The sequence below is a fragment of the Eucyclogobius newberryi genome, unplaced genomic scaffold (assembly GCF_026437365.1).
Source record: "Eucyclogobius newberryi isolate DKJ021-1_F unplaced genomic scaffold, fEucNew1.0.hap1 SCAF_7, whole genome shotgun sequence".
Lineage (NCBI taxonomy): Eukaryota > Metazoa > Chordata > Actinopteri > Gobiiformes > Gobiidae > Eucyclogobius > Eucyclogobius newberryi.
Genome location: NW_027316389.1, coordinates 29,313,418 through 29,333,311, shown reverse-complemented (window position 1 = coordinate 29,333,311; position 19,894 = coordinate 29,313,418). Strand labels below are relative to the sequence as shown.

At 40.1% G+C, this 19,894-nt stretch overlaps 1 protein-coding gene across 2 annotated transcripts in view; it reads right to left on the bottom strand.

Moving 5' to 3' along the window:
- Nucleotides 1-18,891, bottom strand: part of pot1 (protection of telomeres 1 homolog) — an 89,647-nt gene extending 70,756 nt beyond the window's left edge. For both annotated transcript variants that reach the window (XM_072435556.1, XM_072435557.1), the window contains exons 1-6: nucleotides 18,836-18,891; nucleotides 6,614-6,738; nucleotides 4,227-4,299; nucleotides 3,735-3,835; nucleotides 741-845; nucleotides 599-658 (exon numbers count right to left, since the gene is read on the bottom strand). In XM_072435556.1, the coding sequence (XP_072291657.1) occupies nucleotides 599-658; nucleotides 741-845; nucleotides 3,735-3,835; nucleotides 4,227-4,299; nucleotides 6,614-6,721 (447 nt within the window). In that variant the 5' untranslated portion in view covers nucleotides 6,722-6,738; nucleotides 18,836-18,891. The remainder of the gene's footprint in view (nucleotides 1-598; nucleotides 659-740; nucleotides 846-3,734; nucleotides 3,836-4,226; nucleotides 4,300-6,613; nucleotides 6,739-18,835) is intronic.
- Nucleotides 18,892-19,894: the final 1,003 nt, after the last annotated feature.

The following is a 19,894-nucleotide window of genomic DNA, read 5'->3' as shown; positions in this document are numbered from 1 at the left end:
GCATGAAGACAGTACACCTGATCCCCAGGCTGGCCTTGGGAACACTTAGGTTTAGGGAATGCATATTAATGGAGAACTAGTGGTAATGGGCCCACTAAGTAGTTAATTAGATATTTGTTAAATGCTTAAAAATAAAAATATTTAGTAAAAAAGTGAAGAAAATAAAGCATGTTTTTGTTGTTGTTGTTGTTGTTGTTGTAATTGCATCTCCACGAACCTGACCTACACTTGGCCTGAAGAAGCGTCCTCCTGCTGGTTTCCATGCGAGTGTTTTCCTTAAATTTCACCATAGGGAATAAAACGTATCTATCTCTAAGGAAAATATTTCAGAAGTCTGGTTTTAACATCTAGTTTTCAGGAAATCATGCACCTCCTCAGTCCTAACATTCTTCACTCTGTATGACTGTTTTTAACGATGATTTAGCCGTTAAATGAACAAACACTAATAACATACAAACTACCACTTATTTGTGATTCATTTGTGGCCCTTAAACTAGAGCGTTACCACAAACGTTCCAGTTGTTCTCCTTTGGGCTGACCATTTTACAGATAATTAAGTTGACTGTGGCACGTTTTACTGCACAAGTGGTGATCTAACCTCTGCTGCTTTAGGAGACTTCTTCCTCGTCTCCACAGAGTTGACTTCAGGACTACACACCTGGGAGACAGACATTCATGTTTTTGTTCATACTGATCGTACATTGTGTTATATGTTTGAAGTAACGTTTGGAGACGCTCACATAGATGCATGCGTCCTCCCCCGACAGCAGCAGATTGCACGGATGATGCTTCTCTTTGACTGAAGAAGACTTGGACACAGTGAAGCCAGAGGCCACCACCACATCCTGCACAAAACACAAGATAAAGACCAAGAAGAAGCGAGGATTAAACGGAGCACACAGAGATAAATATAAGCCTCTCATTTTGAGGGAGGACCGAGTCAGGACAGAGCCAGATGCATCCTGGGGAAGGAAGATGTGGTAACAGATGGGCTGCAGTGTGGAGTGTTTCTTTTTTGTTTTGTTCAGCAAGTCGACTTACTACAGTATCTAACAGAAGGCAATAATAGATATAGAGATGGATTTGGAAAAGGCATAAAATTGAGACATTTTCAGGTCAATTGTGGCTCAAGAGATATAGGCAATTGCCCTTTAATCAGAAGATAAATGGTCACATTGATAATGCGCTTTAAATCAAGGAACCATTTGATCTGACAGTTAGGTTTCTTGGATCACTGCTTCAGATATGCTTTTTTTGCAGTACATATTTTTAAAATACCAGTATCTGAGCACTATTAGATGTTTTGTCCTAATGACATCAACCTAAAACGATAAATCTGCCTAGCGTTGTCCTGATACTAATATTTAAAACTCGATTTCGACACCACAATGATAACAAGAATGTTTTTTCCCCCACAATTTTCCACACTAAACAATTGTACTTTCTTTATGTTGTCATGTGATCTTATATTAGTTCTGATAAAGATCAGAAGCGTTCGAAAACTGTTCATGAAAGGACTATTTTATCCTGATTATGTGATATTTTTAGTATTGATACTTCTAGTTTCGATACTTGTTTCAGCATCGTTTAGTATCTGATTTTTGATACTTTTGACAACCCTCCATCCAGACAGTTGCTTTTACAATTAGTCTTGAGTACTAAAATACTTGAGCTGTAATTTTCCCAAATACTTTTTTACTTTGTTACTACTTTTACAAAACAGCAGCGAGCTAAACCTGTCAACGGTCGCTAGAATGGTCATAGTTGGGCTAGTTAGATGCCTATAAAACATAAACACTAACCATTTATTAGTTGTACATGCAAGTACAGACTACATTTACAATATTAGAAATGTTATGAGTCAAATTTGAATAGTTCGGCATCTGCTCGAACCCAGTCTGAACGTTATGTGTTGTAGAACATAAAAATAAATAAAAGCAGTTTTTTAAAATCAAAGGCAAATTGATGTAAGCATTTCATATTCTTCACATTTCCGTTTGGACATCAGTGGGTGGAATTGGCACAAAGTTGGGAACACATCTTGTGAAGCTTTGAGCAAAACCTGCCACTCCGGGGTTAAAAGTGAATAGTGTCTTTTTGTCTGACCTGTCGGCTTAAACGTCTGGACTCGGGACGCACAAAGGGACGGGAGGATCAGTTCAGAGACGTGACAGACCTGTGATCTCGCTTTTGCCTTTAGAACACCACAGTCACACTGACAGGTGGATTATCTCTGTCCCAAGTCTGGAAACACGCACGTAAACACCACATGCAGCGGCTGTGTACCATGTGTCGACACGTTTGTCAAAGCAACATGGGAGCCAATTCAAAATAGTTTATCTCCATCTCTATAATGAGCTTCCTACTACCTTGTGTCGTCTCAGAACTGCCACTGGGCCTCACCTGCTGATCCTTTCCTCCACATGTTAAAAATATAAATTGTTTGATATTGGTTCACTACAGATAATTTTTTTTCAAAGATAGGCAAATTCAAGTCTCAAAAAAGCTAGTCTTCCATCAACGACTGATGGAGCAGCTGACTTTCTTTTTATTTATTTTTTTGCTGAAAAGCTATACATATTTAAGTTTGAGTGGGAAGTTTTATACAGCATTATGAACCAAAAAAACCCACATAAATAATAGGTTCTCATTAGGGCTGTCATGCGATTAATCATAACAAATTAATCATACGTTTTCACCAAACACACGCAGGATACTTTCACTGGTTCAGGAGCAGTGCTCATATCACGCACCTAAATGTACGTGTAAAATCTTTAAGTCCTCACGGGGACGAGCACAGATCACTCACAGGAGGCTGATTACGAGCGCGAAGTGGTGGAGAGCACACCCTGAACACTGTGCACTCTGTGAGGAAATTAAAACTTGCGTGTGAGGACTAAAACATATAAAATTAGCAAAATGTTTCACCGAACTATTACAGAACATTGGAAAAACTCCAGGCCGACCTCATTATCTGTCGCTATAAGAGCCATTTACATCTGCAAGTGCCTTTTAAGCCACTCAACCAGTTGTTTGATCATGTAGATTTACTTGAAACATGTGAACACAAATCTAATATGAAATAGACTTTAGGGCTTTTAAATGTATTCAAAATTATTTTTAAAAATGTGTGAAAATACTACTGAAAATACAACATAACTCTGGCTCCGCTGTGAAAAGACATTGTCAGAAAATAGACTTAAAAGATCATAACACGGCCGCATAATCACATATAAAAACATTTCACATTGCCAAATAGAAAAAAGAGTCAGGGTTTCTCAGGAGAGTTGTCTTCAGGTCAAAGTCGGCAAATGTTGCAAGACCAGTTTTACGCTCAAAGACAACAGGGGGCAACGGCAGGCACTTCAAACGCCCCGAAAATACATCTGACCATCACAGGGACTTAAAAAAAACATTCAATAAGGTGAAAATGTTACTTGGTTTTGCTTTAAATTAAGACATGAACGAAAGCCCACTGTGCGATTGACCGTGCTTTTTAATCGTATTTCAAAAGCGTGATTAATCTGCTTAATATATTTAAATTGATTGACAGCACTAGCTCTCATGAATGGCTAGTTGGTGCAGCAATCAAGGACGCTTTGACGCAGCAGTGTGAACGGGCCTTTAGAGAAGTGATTTTTCTTAGACCAATGCAGATCTCAGGATGACATTAGCAGACGTCATCACCCTCTTCTCAAGGCATTCTTCACACCAGAGGTTTAATTTGAATTTACCCCCAGGTTGACAGTTCTGGAGAAGTCCTTGGCCAGTGATCCGATCATGATCATCTTAATGGACAGCTCCTGCGTCGTAATGTTAGAAGACGAATCCACATCTGAAATAAAAAGAAACCTAATATGAATAAATACATGTTGGAACTTCTTTTTCTATAACTTTGTGAAGGACAAAAAAATTGTTTGCCAAACCCAAGAAATGCATAAGACGAATACAGAAATGACTATCTGCCTCTAATGTCAAGCTTCGGGCTTTAATTGAATTTGCTTTGCTGCAGTGCATTGTTGACGGTCCTGGAAAAAGGTTTATGACACATATTTACGGTATAATGCTAAAATAAAAAATGTGCTTGAAACATTTTTCGTGCAATTTTCCGTTTCCTTCCATTTCTATCTTATTTTTTCTGACGCGCATGGGTATGTTTATGTTAAATCATGCTCAGTTTATCTACTCTAGTTTACAGCTCACCACAACAAACGTGGGTGTATTACCTTGAATGACAGTCTTTAGTACAAAGTCGTCATCGTCCAGTGGCACCAGAGCATCTTTGTGCACCACTTTCCCCTGCAGAGGCAAACAAGAGCAAAGCGGCCATGAGTGGAGCGTAGTTTATGTCTAGCTTGATGTCAGCTGATCGAAGTCGAGCAGGAAACAGAGCGGTGTTGATGGGGTCTTTGTGAGACGCCCCGTCAGACAGGAAGTCTGGAGTTAAGAGAGAAATTCATACTCCTTTTTTTAATCCACACAAGAGTAAAAGAGGTAGACAGCTGTATCGTTGCAGAACAGCGGTTTTCAACAGAATCTGTGAGGTGTCAGTGGAAACTGATCATTGTAACAATTGATTCAATTGAAAGTTCAGACAACTCCAGTAAATGTATGGTATATAGAAATACACATTTCACATCTGGTCCCCATAACAGAGCAGTAGTGTATTTATATCTGAATATAGCCCCAAAAACATCAAGATTATGTTTATAAAGTTAAACATCAAGATCCTAATAATAATTGTTTTGAATATGGGTGATTCTATAGGGATAAAACAATGAGGAACACCCTGTTACACAGTTGATGCTCAACTGACTATTACATTAGACATTACTCATTAGAATTTTATTTGTGAAGAGTTGTGATCTGAGGTGGCTTGTCTGAGCGGTGAGCACGGTAAATGTTTCCATTTTGACACTTTCTTCTTTAGTTCACTCAAATCAGTGCAAAAAAAGGTTTGTTGCCATTGTCAGAAAATTCACAGGCTAGGAACTTGCTTCGGTGCAACATACAACAATGAACATTTTAAAAAGCAAGATATATCTAATAAGTGAAAAACATTAGAGAAAAACAATTTAAGTTTACTAATAAGATAAAATAGACTTTGTATGTACACAAAAGTGAAAAGTGCAACGAGTGTTTTTTGATTAAATATAGTTAAAGTGACAGGTGTTAAGAAGTCTTCATAAGTCCAACGGCAGACAGAAAGAAAATTGTTCTTGTGGCTGGAGGTTCTGGTCCGGATGGACCGTAGCATCCTGCCTGAGGGGAGTGGCCTCCTGCCTGAGGGGAGTGGCCTCCTGCCTGAGGGGAGTGGCCTCCTGCCTGAGGGGAGTGGCTCAAATAGTCCATGTCCAGGGTGAGAAGAAGAAGAAGAAGAGGTCCTGCAGAGATGGAAGTCTGCAGCCGATCACCTTCTCAGCAGAGCTCACAATGTGCTGTAGTCTCTGTTTGTCCCTGGCTGTGGCTCCAGCGTACCACACGGTGATGGAGGAGGTGAGGATGGACTTAATGATGGCCGTGTAGAACTGCACCAGCTTGGCTTTCCTCAAGTGCCACAGAAAGTACATCCTCTGCTGGGTCTTCTTGATGAGGGAGCTGATGGGCTCCCATTTGAGGTCATGGGTGATGGTGATGGTGATGGCGAGAAAGCAGAAGGAGTCTACGGTGTTGAAGGGGGAGTATGTGATAGTGAGGGAAGGCTGGGGGACAGTGTCTCCAGTGTCTTCTGGGTGTTGAGCTCCAGGTTGTTACCGCTGCACCAGAACACCAGCCGGTTCACCTCCCTCCTGTAGACAGACTCATTCCCGTCAGAGATGAGCCCGATGAAGGTGGTGTCGTCCGCAAACAATCAGTTTTACGGAGTCGTGGCTGGAGGGGCAGAAGTTTGTGTGCAGGGAGAAGAGCAGAGGAGAAAGTACACAGCCCTGTGGAGATCCTGTGCTGATCTTGTGCTGATAGTCCCAATGTCTGAAACATTCTTCCCCAGCCGCACACACTGCCTCTGTGGGTATATAAAATGCGACCACCATATTGTAAAGAACTCAAAGTGCTGTTGTGGTCACAGGCTTTGATCGCACACTCACGAGTCCATGTCCTCATGTGATAACTAATCATTAATACAGGGAAAAGGCTTGCGGTCGACTGCTGCGTCCAGCCGAAAATCCCATTTCCGGAGCACCACGGCACCTCCACCGGCACCACAGTGAGCTCCTCTTGTACTTCTAATGCTACAGAATGGTTGTAGACACTGCACGCTATATGAGCCTGGCCTTATTATAAAATCACCCACATGCTCCTTTTCTTATGTCAACCCATTGCACATTTGAAGGTCACAACAAGCTTGAAGCCATGAATTTTATCATTATAGAAAGGATGATGATGCAAATATTATGTATTTATATATATTTCAATAATTTTAGTCCGAAGACAACTTAAATAGTTACAGTATAAAATTTTAGAGTCACCTTATATTGTGGATAATAATACAATTTTACAATTAAAAAAAATTCAGCAAAAAGAAGGGAAACGTAAAGGTGAATGTATATCTGTTTTGACCAAAATATTAATTTATAAATAAAAGTTTTTAAAAAGCCAGCCCAGCAGAAGGTACCTTTACAGTAGCATTAGTCCAGTCGGGGCCGGTGCAGATGGCAGAGATGGAGGTCCTGGTCAGATGAGGAGGGATCTGGCTGCTCTGAGGCAGCACACACACAGGCATGTCGTCACGGCCACAACCTAAAAAACACAAGTATATAGAGAAAATAAGACTTTCAGTCAGAAATTTGTCTTTGACAATTATTTTAAAAAGATTAAATAAATTAGCTATATGTGACTAGGTCTTATTTAAAAGTGCAATATCAGTAAAGACAAATGTTCGTATAGACGTTTTTGTCCGGTCCCTTAGAAATGTGTAACTTCATCTTGATGGGAGAAGCTCAACAGTACAGTTTTGAGGTTGGGTGTAGAAGTCGGTGCTTGTCAGTACTCACTTTGAAAGCAAGAGGAATGCCTCACTTGGTCCACATTATATTTTATTTAACTGCTACATGCATAAATGTACAAGTGATGGTTCATAATATTGCAGAAAGGACAAAGTTTATCATCATCAGATACAACTCTAAACCAAGATTGAATAAATGTAGCCATAATCTAGGCTGTCACTAGATGTAAATATGTTGGAACAATATTTTATAGGGCTCAGTATTTGTTGCGTAACCTTTCTGAGAACTTTTCTTTTTTTTTTTATAGGGTTATATAACATTTATAGGGTTTAATAAAAACCATATCTCTCACTCATGTTTTTTAATATACGTGTTTAAATAATGGATTTAGTGTTGTGTCAGTGGCATAAAGAAGTTTATCAAAATATTTTCCATTTGCAGCTTAAAAACATGTAATTGATACAGGTCTAAGCTTACCGGCCAATTTGAAATCATACTTAAAGTTAAACTAGTGGTATTAAAGTTTGTTTGACGGATAAGCGGACAGGACAAAAGCTGCTGAAGTGACCTTTGCCGGCTGATTTAAAGGTGTTTTGTTGGAGTTGGTGTGGGTGGTCCCTGAAAACTCATTAAGTGAATAAAGAGTGTGACAGGAACATCCAGGTCGAGGGGAGCGCAGCCCTTGTTCGCAGCAGGTAGCACGTTGCCTCCTGTCAGGGCTCATTAGTTTGAAGCGGGGCAGATTTGACGGGTCGGTCCCACGAGGCGACCTCGGCGTGAACGTGGAGTAGATGGGGCGCGGAGCGGGAACAGGCTGGAAGGCGCGCGGCTGCTCACCCAACCGAGCGCCTCACTGTTCAGCCAGACGGAAGAAGAAGGGCTGAACAGGAAGGACTCGAATCAAGACGGGATTGGCCCAGAGGGGAGGGGCTGCGGGGCGGAATTAGGGAGGATGGCTGATTCATTCATGACTTCGGAAATTAGAGGATTTGTGGGGCAGACCTGCAACCAATCACTGTTGTGTGTGTGCCCCCAAATTCTACTGAGTCATGTTTTAACCCAAAATGTCAATTTTCAAATGTCACTTTTTCCACATTGTCTCGAGCAGCATGAAAGTTCCTAAGGGGATATTTACTGTCAACTTAAAGGAGATTTATTATGTTTTTTCAGGTACTATAACATAAGTAGTTTTCATGTAAAATGTTGTTCATTGTAAACGACAACATCAACCCAAACTGGCTTGAAAAGAAACAGAATTGTAGTTAGTGACATTTCACTGTAACGAGCAGAGAATATCATGTCTGTGTTTTTATTGTTGAAAAATATTGCCATATGAAATGTTTAATCCTGCAAAGCCCGGAGTCTGATTGTTTTAAATAATCAAAAGTAAGTACAGAGCAGGGGGTGGAGAAAGGTGGTAGGTGGAAATATATATTTCCTGACTATACAAGCTTCAAATGCAGGACAATATATGATTAGTCAAACATAGAAGAAGAGACTACATCGCATGGTGCGCTTCTGCTGAGGTGATCGGCTGCAGACTTCCATCTCTGTAGGACCCCAGCACTCTGGGACGAACAGGTCAGATCCTCTCTCACCCTGGACACAGACTATTTGAGCCACTCCCCTCAGGCAGGGGGCCACGGTCCATCCGGACCAGGACCTCCCGCCACAAAAAGAGTTTCTTTCCCTCGGCCGTTGGACACATGAACACTTCTTAAACAATAGTAGAAAAAGCTTCAGTTGTAGTCATCTGGACTCCGTTAGAAAAAAATAGACGTTTCGACTCTCATCCAAGAGTCATTGTCAATAAAAGAATTTAGATCGAGAACTCCGATATTAATACTGTTCTGTGGTAAGACCTGCCCATTGGGCGGAGCCTTCCTGAAGTAGAAAGAGTTGTTTGTTTCAACAGAAACTCCCCCCTTCTATCTACCGAGCTAGCCTATTCAGAATTTTAATGGGCTATTAGAATCCTCTTTGTCTTTGTGTAATTTATTTGGCTTCATGCTGTCGCTGCCAACATTAAAGACACAGTAAACACGGTGGTCTTTCCTCGTCTCCACCTCAGTCACAGTGAAGCCAAGTGCTACATACACTTCCTCATATTTACTCGTCTTATTAGCTTTTGGGTGAATTTTGTTTGTCTCGTTATAAGGGATGTCAAAATATTCATTTTAGTCACGATTATCACAAGGAGAAATATCACGATTTTACGATTATTCACAATTATCAGAAAAAAGTAAGGAAACATTTATATTGTATATATATTTTTTAATTTAAACAATTAACTTCCCTACTCTTTAATACAGCATATTAATTTAAAATGGCCATAAATTGATAAAATATTATAAAATTATGTTCACTGGCCCCTCATTGTAGTTCTTTTAAGCATTATATCATTTATTAGTGAGATGATCTCCATGGTAACGCTCGGGGGAGGGGCTTGAAACTTTCCTTTGGCTCACGCCAACAAACAGATTTGTAAAGAAGAAAAAAGCATTTACAGGTAAGATTACGCTCTGGAACTACCCGTCTCCTCTTCTCTCTTTCCTTCCCTCTCCCTCTTTGAGCTTGTGCGTTCCGGGGCGACACTTTGCGAGCCGCACTGAGCGAGTGCTTTGCGCTCCAGCGCAGTCAGCGGTGTTCGACGTTCAAAACGCAGGATTCACGCCGCAAAAACACGCGTCCACATTTCAATGTAAACTGGACACTTTGACGCCGCGGAGTGAATGGGCCATTTGATACACGCCGAAAAATTAGCGTCGGTCAGTATGTCCGGAGACTTTATTTTTGAGTCGGTCAAAATAGATTTTTCCATCGATTTCAAGGCTTTGCACTTTGAATTGTTGTAATTATTAAAACACAAGAGCAAAATAACCAATCTCATGGAGAAATAAAATAAAATACATAATAATATAACAACAAAAGAATTTCTTCAGCTGCCTTTTGACAAAGTGGTTTAATATGCCAGTCTGTGCGGCCGGTGTCAGCGTGAGATGCTATAGATTACCAGCTCCAGAAATTTGCTGAATGTCCCCCTGCTCTCACCCCAATTTCATGCTAAACTGTCCTGTCCGATAAAGACAACGGGCCAAACATTGTTTCTAAAAAGAAAGAACATTTATTTTTACAAGTTCTGACTCTGTCACTGTGTCAAGAATGCAAGCAAACTTATGACACAACAGAGAAAAGTGGACAACAAGCAAAACAATAAAATAGTGAACCTAAAAATTCACTCCCGCAATTGACGGATGTGTATAATATAAGCCAAGTCCTATTCTGCAGCAGCAGCCGCTTCACCTGATGCCCCGGAGCAGCAGATGTATCACAGTTAATAACACAAGCCTCCACAGAGCGACCGAAGGGCCATAACGGAGAGAAGACCCCCCCACTGTGAATCAGTCAAACGTCCGCCCAAAGACACCCACAGGTTTGCGGCGAGGAGAGGCTCCGTACAGCAGAGGCTAGCTCAAGTTCATGCTAACGGGCTAACAGAGGAGCTAGCCAACACCCTGAGGAGCACTGACAGATGTCCCTGTACAGGTGCTTGGTTTAGCCTTTAGCGGCTAATGGAGGGTAGTCAAGTGTGGAGAGATCCATGTGGTACCTTCTGGAGATTTAAATTCAGCTCAAAAAGAAGACAGACGAAGAAGTTCAAACAGGGATAAGGAAACTGCATTCCATTCTTTAAAATAGGATTCAGTTACCAACAAGCTAAAGTCGGTGTTATCCCTCATTCGTCCAGGCGTGTTCCATAGTAGGAAAAGCTTCAGTTGTAGTCATCTGGACTCAGTTAGAAAAAATAGACTTTTTCGACTCTCATCCAAGAGTCCTTGTCAATCGTCAGAGGGCAAGAAGAAAGAGGAAAAACACGTCCGAAATGCCCTCTCAGCCTGTGGTTACCCCGCTTGGGCTCTCAACAGAGTGAAGAGAACCAAGAGGCAGGACAAAAGGGAAACTGAACAGAGAAGGAAGGGTGTTTCTATCCCTTATGTTTCTGGAAAAACTGCAGAGAATTTTTAGACAACACGAAGTCCCTGTTTATTTTAAACCAGGAAACACTTTAAGACAAAAACTGGTTCATCCTAAGGACAAGTTGCCGACTCAAAAATAGAGCAATGTAGTTTATTCTATCCAATGCAGTGAAGAAAGTTGTAAAGAACGTTACATAGGTGAGACTAAACAGCCTCTACACAAGAGGCTCTATCAGCACAGAAGAAATACAAGTTCAGGACCTCAGAGCGCCGTGCATCTCCATCTTGAAGCCTCTAATCACTCGTTTGAAGACGGTGAGGTGAAGGTTTTAAGCAGGAGAAAAGATGGTTTGAAAGAGGAGTTAAGGAAGCTATTTTTGTTAAAAAAGAAAGACCTTCTTTAAACAGAAACAGAGGTCTAAGGTTCAATCTTCCTGTAGTCTACAATGGTATACTGAACCCCTGGAGAGGTAGAGGACCAGTACCAGGTCATTTAGATGGTTATCAGGTACTCAGGGTGGGTGAGCCAGGGTCTCACAAAGACAAAGGGGAGACTAATAGCCCATTAAAGGGTTGAATAGGCTCGGTAGATACCAAGAGGGTAAGTTTCTGTTGAAACAAACAACTCTTTCCTCTTCAGGAAGGCTCCTCCCAATGGGCTGGACTTACCACAGAATAGTATAAATATCGGAGTTCTCGACCTAAATTCTTTTATTGACAATGACTCTTGGATGAGAGTCGAAACGTCTATTTTTTCTAACTGAGTCCAGATGACAACTGAAGCTTTTTCTACAACAAGCTAAAGGTAATGGCAGCATCAAAGTTGCTAAGATGACTCATTAGGGGGGTTCAAAAGGGTCCAAAAGTTAAAAAAAGTGCAGGGGAAGTCCATAATAGAACTTTTAAAATAAGGAAGACAAGGCATCATTATTGTTCTAATCTAGGCCTGGATAAATTACCCTTTATTTACTGTTAAAATGGTGATTCAAACAGAAAAGATTGTGTTCTTACCTTAAGTTTTTAATCATTATAATCCTAACATATGGGAAAAAATCTTAGCCTTTATTTTGTTTAAATTTTAGACAAAGGTCATTTCTTACACAGCATAGCCCTTTCCCAACCTGAATGATCTTTTCCAACAACAAACAGCTCCCTGCTGCCACAGGGGGGCGCTCCCACAGAGTCCACTATTGAACCGACCCTGTGTGAAGTCAGCAGGTGATTTCAGAATATTTGTATCAGGCCTGGAGCAGCATGCCAGGGGAGACTGCCATTTGAATCGCTCAAAGAAGCCCATTTATTAAGCGTTCACTTTTTTTTTTCATTTTTAAATAATAATAATAATAATAATAGACTTTATTAGACAGGATAGTATGATGTGAAATGGGAACAAGAGTGGGGAATGACATGCAGCACATTGTCGAGAGCCGGACTCTGCATATGTGTTATCCACTGGCCCACATACAGGCACATGATTTATTTAGTCTGCTTTGTACAAAATAAGGTCATTATGATCAGTTTTGTTTGTATCCCTCACTGTGTCTAGTATACTCAGTAAAGATGATCACTTTTCTTTGTAATTGAACGCTCCAGAATGGATTCTTCTACAAAGAAATAAATGAAAGGAGACAGACACTGTAGTCTAAGGTCATACTTGGGTTCAAAAACAAAAATGTAAACTCTACCTTTATAAATACAGACTTAATTAGTGTGAAAGAGACTGCTCAGAGGCAGACAATGAAACAGAAAGAGGTCACCCTGGCATTGACCAAAACGAGCCAAAACTTCCCATGAGCAATCTCCTATATGTTGGAGATTCTTACTAATCAGCTTGTATTTTTCCTGTAAAAAGACAGACGATGCATTATGTGTCCGACAGAATGAATTTTCAAAATATGATTCTTAGTATTGCTGATTAAAATGCACTGAAACCGATACCAGTATCAAGCTCGGCCCTGGCTGATACTTGGTCTTCCAATACTGATCTACCACAATCAGTGGCTCAAATACATGTCTTTTATATATTCTAATACGGACGAGAGACATGCCGTACCTCATGAGGCTCGAACCTCCTGAATTGAGTCACAGTTTTTTTATATTTAGTTTCGCTTGCAGGTAGCAGGGTCCCAAAGCATATCGAGGACATAAATGCATTCACTTAATCTGATAGTTTATTGATCTGCCATACCTCATTTGCAACCTATTTTTTTTCTGGGGAATAATAAAAAAGTGAGTTACTTTAATGGGCCATCAATAACATTAATAGCCTATTATTATTGTCCATTTTAGGAACAGCCTTGATGACATATTCAACTACTTTTAAAGAGGTTTTGGTATTGAAAGTGAAAAAGCTGGAGGGGTGAATCCCTAAAATGTCCTGAGTGACTGATGCCCACAGCTGAACCTTTCTTAAACCTTGCCCGTGTTCCCTCATATCAGACAAACTTATATTGCCTCAAACACAGACAATGTCTTCTAATCTTTGTTCTGATATCTCTGATAGCAGATATCTCCAGTCAGTGTTTCAGAGGAGCTGGATGTGAATCAGAGGCGGCGTGTGAGAGTAGAGACAGCTCAAGTGTGTTATCTCCACAGCCAAACCCCCGTCTCCAGGCTCCTGCCCACTCTTTGCACAGGGAAACACAAATCCTGCCCCGAGGCACAAACACACACAACAACTGATAACCACAACAGGACAAACTTCTTCCACTTTATCACAGGAATAACTGCGCTTGTGTGGAGCAGGAGAACACCAAACACCAAATCACAAATGGGACTTTTCACTACACTGCTCAGGCTTTTGCTGCAATTAAGAGTGAAATTAGAATATATGTGATGAGTTGGCCACTGTCCAGGGTGTACCCCGCCTAAGGCCCGAAGTCACTGGGATAGGCTCCAGTCACCCGTGACCCCGAAAGGTATCAAGCGGTAGAAAATGGATGGATGGATGGATGGATGTAATATAGATCTTTGTTGTGATAACTGGATGGAATGTATTGTTTGGCTCAATTTATCAAACTAAACATTTGAAAAGCGCACTAATGCAGCTTTTCCATTAGTCCCCACTCTAGTCTACTCTGCTCTACTCTACTGTACACTCGGTTCTGAGAGTATTTCCATTACAAGTAGTGCTCAGTGGTGCCATGTAGAACTGGGCGGGTCACGAGTAGATCTGCTCAACAGACACCAAAACACAGCGACAACTACGCCGCGCTACGATATAAACATAGCATAAAACATTACCGCTGCAGTCAATAAATCAGAGCATCGGGGGCAGACAGAATTATGGACAGGGGAAGGACACAAACACAGGGAAGTAACTACCGTATTTTTCAGACTATAAGTCGCACCTTTTTTCATAGTTTTGGCCGGGATGCAACTTATACTTCTATTTATACTTTTATACTTATACTCCGGAGCGACTTATGTGATATTATTTGTTATTTTCACACTTGCAACCGCATTTCATACTCCAATGACACTTTTTTTCTTCTCTGTTATGCATTTTTGGGCTGGTGCGACTTAATACGGAAATACGGTAGATCATTCTCATCCGTGTTCTTCTCATATTTCCCCCCGCAATTAAATGTTTCCCATCGGCTTTTTCTGCCGTCAATCACAAGATCAAGTCAGCGTTAATATCCGTTTTTGCCGTCTTGTCCATATTAGCATTACCATTCTTTATTCCTCAGCTTCTATTTTTGTCACGTTGATCAAATCTAAATGAGGATCTCGGAGAGTAAAAAAAAGATCAAATTCCAGTGAAAACAAGTGTGCCGCTCTGCTTGGAGAAGAGAACCCCCGAAAGACAAATATCTGAACAATCCTGTCAACCGACACTTCCGCACAACACCTTGAGAGTGTGGAACGCGTCTCCTCTTCCATCCCGTCAGGCTGTTATCGGTGTAGCTGCCATGTTTGATTTCACAGCTCTTGCGTGTGAGATCATGAGACATCGGAGGAGACGTGGAGTGCTGCGCCGCAACGACCTGACAGCGGCCGGTCAGAACAGAGCAAACGAAACAGTCGGACACAGTATGGCAGGCGTGTCCAGATGTCGCTTACATGCTTTTCAGCTCCCGCCAAAACAAACAATCAGAAACACTGGCTTCACTTTCAGCAACTCAAACCTGTCTCCTACTGCACACGGAAGAAATGTCTATGCCAAAAACAACCGCTTTATAGAGAACTAACTGGCAAAAAAGGGCTTAAATATTACGTTTAGAAAATGATTTATTGAGTATTTTGCCAAACCACCATCAAAAAGCCAGTCCACCTGATGTTTGTTATAGGCTCTGACATAGTCACAGTTAAAAAGTGAATTGTATGCAATTAAATGCTTTAAAATAAGATGGAGCGCCTCATCTTATTACATATGACATGATAGAACAACTAACACAGGGACTGTAAAGACTCAAATAACAAGTTGCTTTTGGTTGGTTTTTGGCAAGTTGTGCAACAATATTTCTTGGTTGTCAAAAATGTTTCTGCTCCCCTAATCCCAAACAAAAAAACAAACCGAACTGTACAGAAACACTATTTGAATGTTCTCTGAATGTGCATCGAACCTAATCAAATAGTAACCGAATTCTTTACCATTCATTCTCTGCCTGTATGAAAGTTGTCAATGAGAATTAGAAACATATCAACATGAATAATACTTCCATAATCAATGCAGCTCTAACATACAAAACAAGTTGCACATTTAGCCAAACATGCATGTGCATTTCGCTTGAGCATACTAAGGGAAATCAGAGGGCGTGGCAATTATTCTGGACTAGTTAGCCTATTAAATCTCATGCCACTCAGAGAAAATACCTGGCCAGAGCCGCTGACCTAACAACCACAAGGGCCAGAGAGCGAGGGCAGAGCGGAGAGGACCTAGAGGGAATGACCAGGGGCTAATGACACTGTAATAAGTCTTAAGTGTCACAGGAGCAGGCTGCAGTGTTCCTGTGCGTCCACACCCCCACGGGCCCGCGAGAACAAGACGCTCCTCGCACCAAACGGCTTCATCTGCTCGCTCCAAAAACCGTCAAGAGAAGAGTTTACTGTAAAAGTGATGAGTTGCATTTCAGGCAGAAACATAACAAACTTGTGATGAAGAATAGAAGACAACAGCTCACAAATACAGCATGAAATTAAAACGATGTATTGAATTCAACTGTTCTGCAAACTTTTTACCCATATCCATGATGTCGGTCATCATTTTAATGACAATTCCAGCTCTTCCGGGGACATAAAAACGTACTTCTCAGAAAAGATCAAACATTTTCATATCTGTTTGTGCGGAAATCGCTTGATTTGTCTGAAAAACATTAGCTACATAACAGGAAATACTTCAACTAAAATCATTATTAGGTATTATACAGGAAATGGCATTTTGTACATCTGAAGCCATTAAATCACTTCAAAAGCTTAGATTTGCAGAATGCCTTTTAAACGTGCTTTGCAAAATACAAGAAAAGGAAACACTTGCTCCACCAGTGTATTTTTGAATTCCTATTATTAAAGTCAAACATCATTATTATTATCGAGCACCAAGCTGAGGCGAGGCCTGTTAGTTTTGTAAAGCCGCTTCCAAACACCCACGAACGCACTCGTCAACTCAAGCATGTCCTGTGAATACCACGTAGTCAGAGGTCAAATCAAACATTATTGTTGTAAACGGCGGGCGCAGAGTTTTGAGTTTGAATCCTGGCTCTGACAATTTACTGCATGTCCTCCCTTCTCTCTCATCCCCATTTCATGCGAAGCTGTCCTGTCTAATCAAGCCTAAGTGCCAAGGCCATAATAATTTGCCCACGACTGAAAATGTTGCTTCTCTACATTTCAATTTCCAAAATGTATAACATAACTGCATTACAAGATAGGAAAACGCAAACCAATGTTGATCGTAGAATCATGAAATTTGGCGCAGAGATAGATCAGGGCAGGTGATGTAAAACAACAAAAATAACAACAACAACAACAACAACGCTGTCCGCCCAACCATATCTTTGATTTATATTGGATCCAAATTTGCTAATCATAACTCATAAGGTTATTTTTATAAAGTTGTACTTTTACAAACTCCTAGAGCATTTGGCCTGAAAAAGCTGAAATTTGGTGAAAACAACAGCAGAAAAAGCAGCTTAACACCAAACGTCCCTCTGCTACTCTCACCACTCACAGAAGGATTTTGCAGACAACACAGTAACAATGTTTGTCTTTGTGCATAATTAATAAGGTTTGTAAAATAATTAAGTCTTTCAATTTCAATAGTCCTGACTTCAGAAATAGTTCGGACGTGTGCTTTTTTGGAGCAGTCCTGTATAATATTCTTAACACTCTTGTTTGTAATATAAATAAAAGGTATTACATTAGTATTGGAGGAATTACCCCAGAGTTCTAGGCCTCGCCTTATAATTCAACAAATATCTCACTTTGCTCAAGACTTTGTTATGTAAGGAATGTGTTGCATCAATGATCATCATTCATAAAGTCTTTCAATATTAATACAGTACATTTTATTTGTAAACAACAAACTTGGGTTTTAGTTAAACCATTATTTTTCAATAGTATTAATTCATGGCTTTAGATATTTCCAAGAACCAAAAAAAAAAGTGTTATCTGCAAAAAGAGTGAATCATAGTTATTTTGACACCTCAAACAGATCATTAATGTATACAATAAAAACAGAGGCCCCGATACAGAGCCTTATGGGACAACACATTTTGACATGCCCTGCATAGTCCGCTTATGTCAATAAAGACTCCAACAGTATAATTTTTGTTATCTAATTCTGTAATATGCCTTCAGTTATTCTTTTCTACAATTACTTCAAAAACCAGACTGACTGATAATGTTACTGAAATATATTCCCTATTACATGACAAACATTTCAGCAAACAATATTTCTTCAGCCCTTTTGAAAATTCAGAAGGAAAAAATACAGTCCTATAGTTTGTGAGACTGTGCTTATCTCCTGATTTAAAAAGATTACTTTTTTTCCGGAAAAACTATATATTTCAATGGCTCCATTGTACGTTTCCCCCTGACAACAAACCATCTCTGTCAAAGGATTGTTTACTTACTATTTTACAGGCAAGAATGTCAGTCTTGCTAACTTCCCTAAGATAACAACAGTATTGTACAACTGCTTTAACTTCTCCAGGTCTCCTCTTCATCCTTGATTGAATAACTTCTGCAGGATTTGGTCTTTCAGGAACAAAATATGAATGTAATTTATCTGCTCATTTCTGCAGCATGTATTTATTTACTTTACTCCTTAGTTAAAGAAGGTGTTTAACTAGGTGTCATTTTATACCTGCCAATAACATCTTGCAACACTGTCCATATTTTTCTTCAACATTACTTTTATTCTCTGGCATAACATTTGAATTATAATCTTTTCTTGTCATACTCGCCATCTTCACAATAATGTGATGTTGTGATCAAACATCACATTATTATGCCATTATGTTGATCTGACGTTATTTGTTTGCAGAAATGTCACAATAGTCGCTCAGAACAAAGCAACAGGAGCTAAAAAGGCGAAATATGAAAACTATTAAAAATCAACGTAAAGCGACACGAAACGCGAAACTCCCTTAATGATGCGCACTTTTTCAGTTTTATTAGGTTAAAACACAAGTCATAGCGATATTGTGTGGTAATATACACATGAAATAAGATCTACGAACACGACAGGTAAATTCGGCACACATACAAATGTCAGTAAAGATTACATTACAGTTATTCTGGCCTCTGGGTTGTGAACACATTATCGTGGGGAAACGCGACAGTTTAGCGGAAGTACAAAGACGGTCTGATGTCAAACACAGACGTAACTGTTACGCGCAGACGTTTATTGATTATGTTTCAAGTTTAAAGTGGAATAAAACAGCTAGAATTATGAGATGATAAACTTACGTGGCGTGGGTGAGTGTTTTCCCTCGCTGCTTTCGAACTGACAGGTTACCACAGGGTTGCCAGATCCGGGCCTCAGTTTTCAGCCCGGACTGCGTGACCTCACAAACGCATTAAAAAAATAAAAACAAAACATTCACCAAGAGAAAAAATGTTCGTGGCCGCTAGAGTTAGTGCAACTTCATAATAATAATAATTGCCTTTTATGTTGGCAATTATGCCCTTGAACTAACAACACGTTTTTTACAACATTTCCTTTACAACCTGGCAACCTTGCCTCATTTGCATACAAGTATGAGCCCCAAAGAATGACAAGAAACCGCAAAATATAATTTATTTGATTCCATATGTTTTTAGTTATGTAAACAAATATAAACTGCAAAGGAAAAATAATGCATTAACTTCCCAAATTATACGTATTAAATCAGTTTTAGGGGATTTTGAGCAACCGTCTCCGCCCATTATAGCCTAAAGTTGTGAAAAAGATATTCTACAATTGCGTTGACTGTGACATTGTCCAGATTTCTGCACTGGCTGCCCATCCTAAGTTGCCAAATAATCTATAATTATTGTGTCTTGTTGCATAGAAATTGTGTCTTGATTTACCCCTAATTACTTTATTAGATAAAGCTTTAGAATTAATTGTTACATATCAGGCTACATGGAATCGATGTCTTTATCAAATTCTTTTGTTCTTGAATTACCAAATTATTTTCTTTTTTTGAAGATTTTTTGGGCCCGAAGGCTTTATTAGACAGGAAAGGTAGGAGTGAAATGGAGGATGAGAGAGAAGGGAGGACATGCAATAAATTCGGGGTCGGGATCCGAACTCACAACACTCACGTACGTGTGCTGTGACTGTAGCCACATTCTTTTTAAACATCACAAACATAAATGTATCATGTCTTCTCAAATAACTTTACTATTGTCATCCTGGCAGCTCTGGCCGTCAGACAAAATGTTATCAACTTGTTCTTCACAAAGAGGCAGTGGTGTCTCACAGCATGGTATTCAGATGCTGGAAGGGTCCTCGACTTGGCCACTGCTGACATTGTTTTGGCT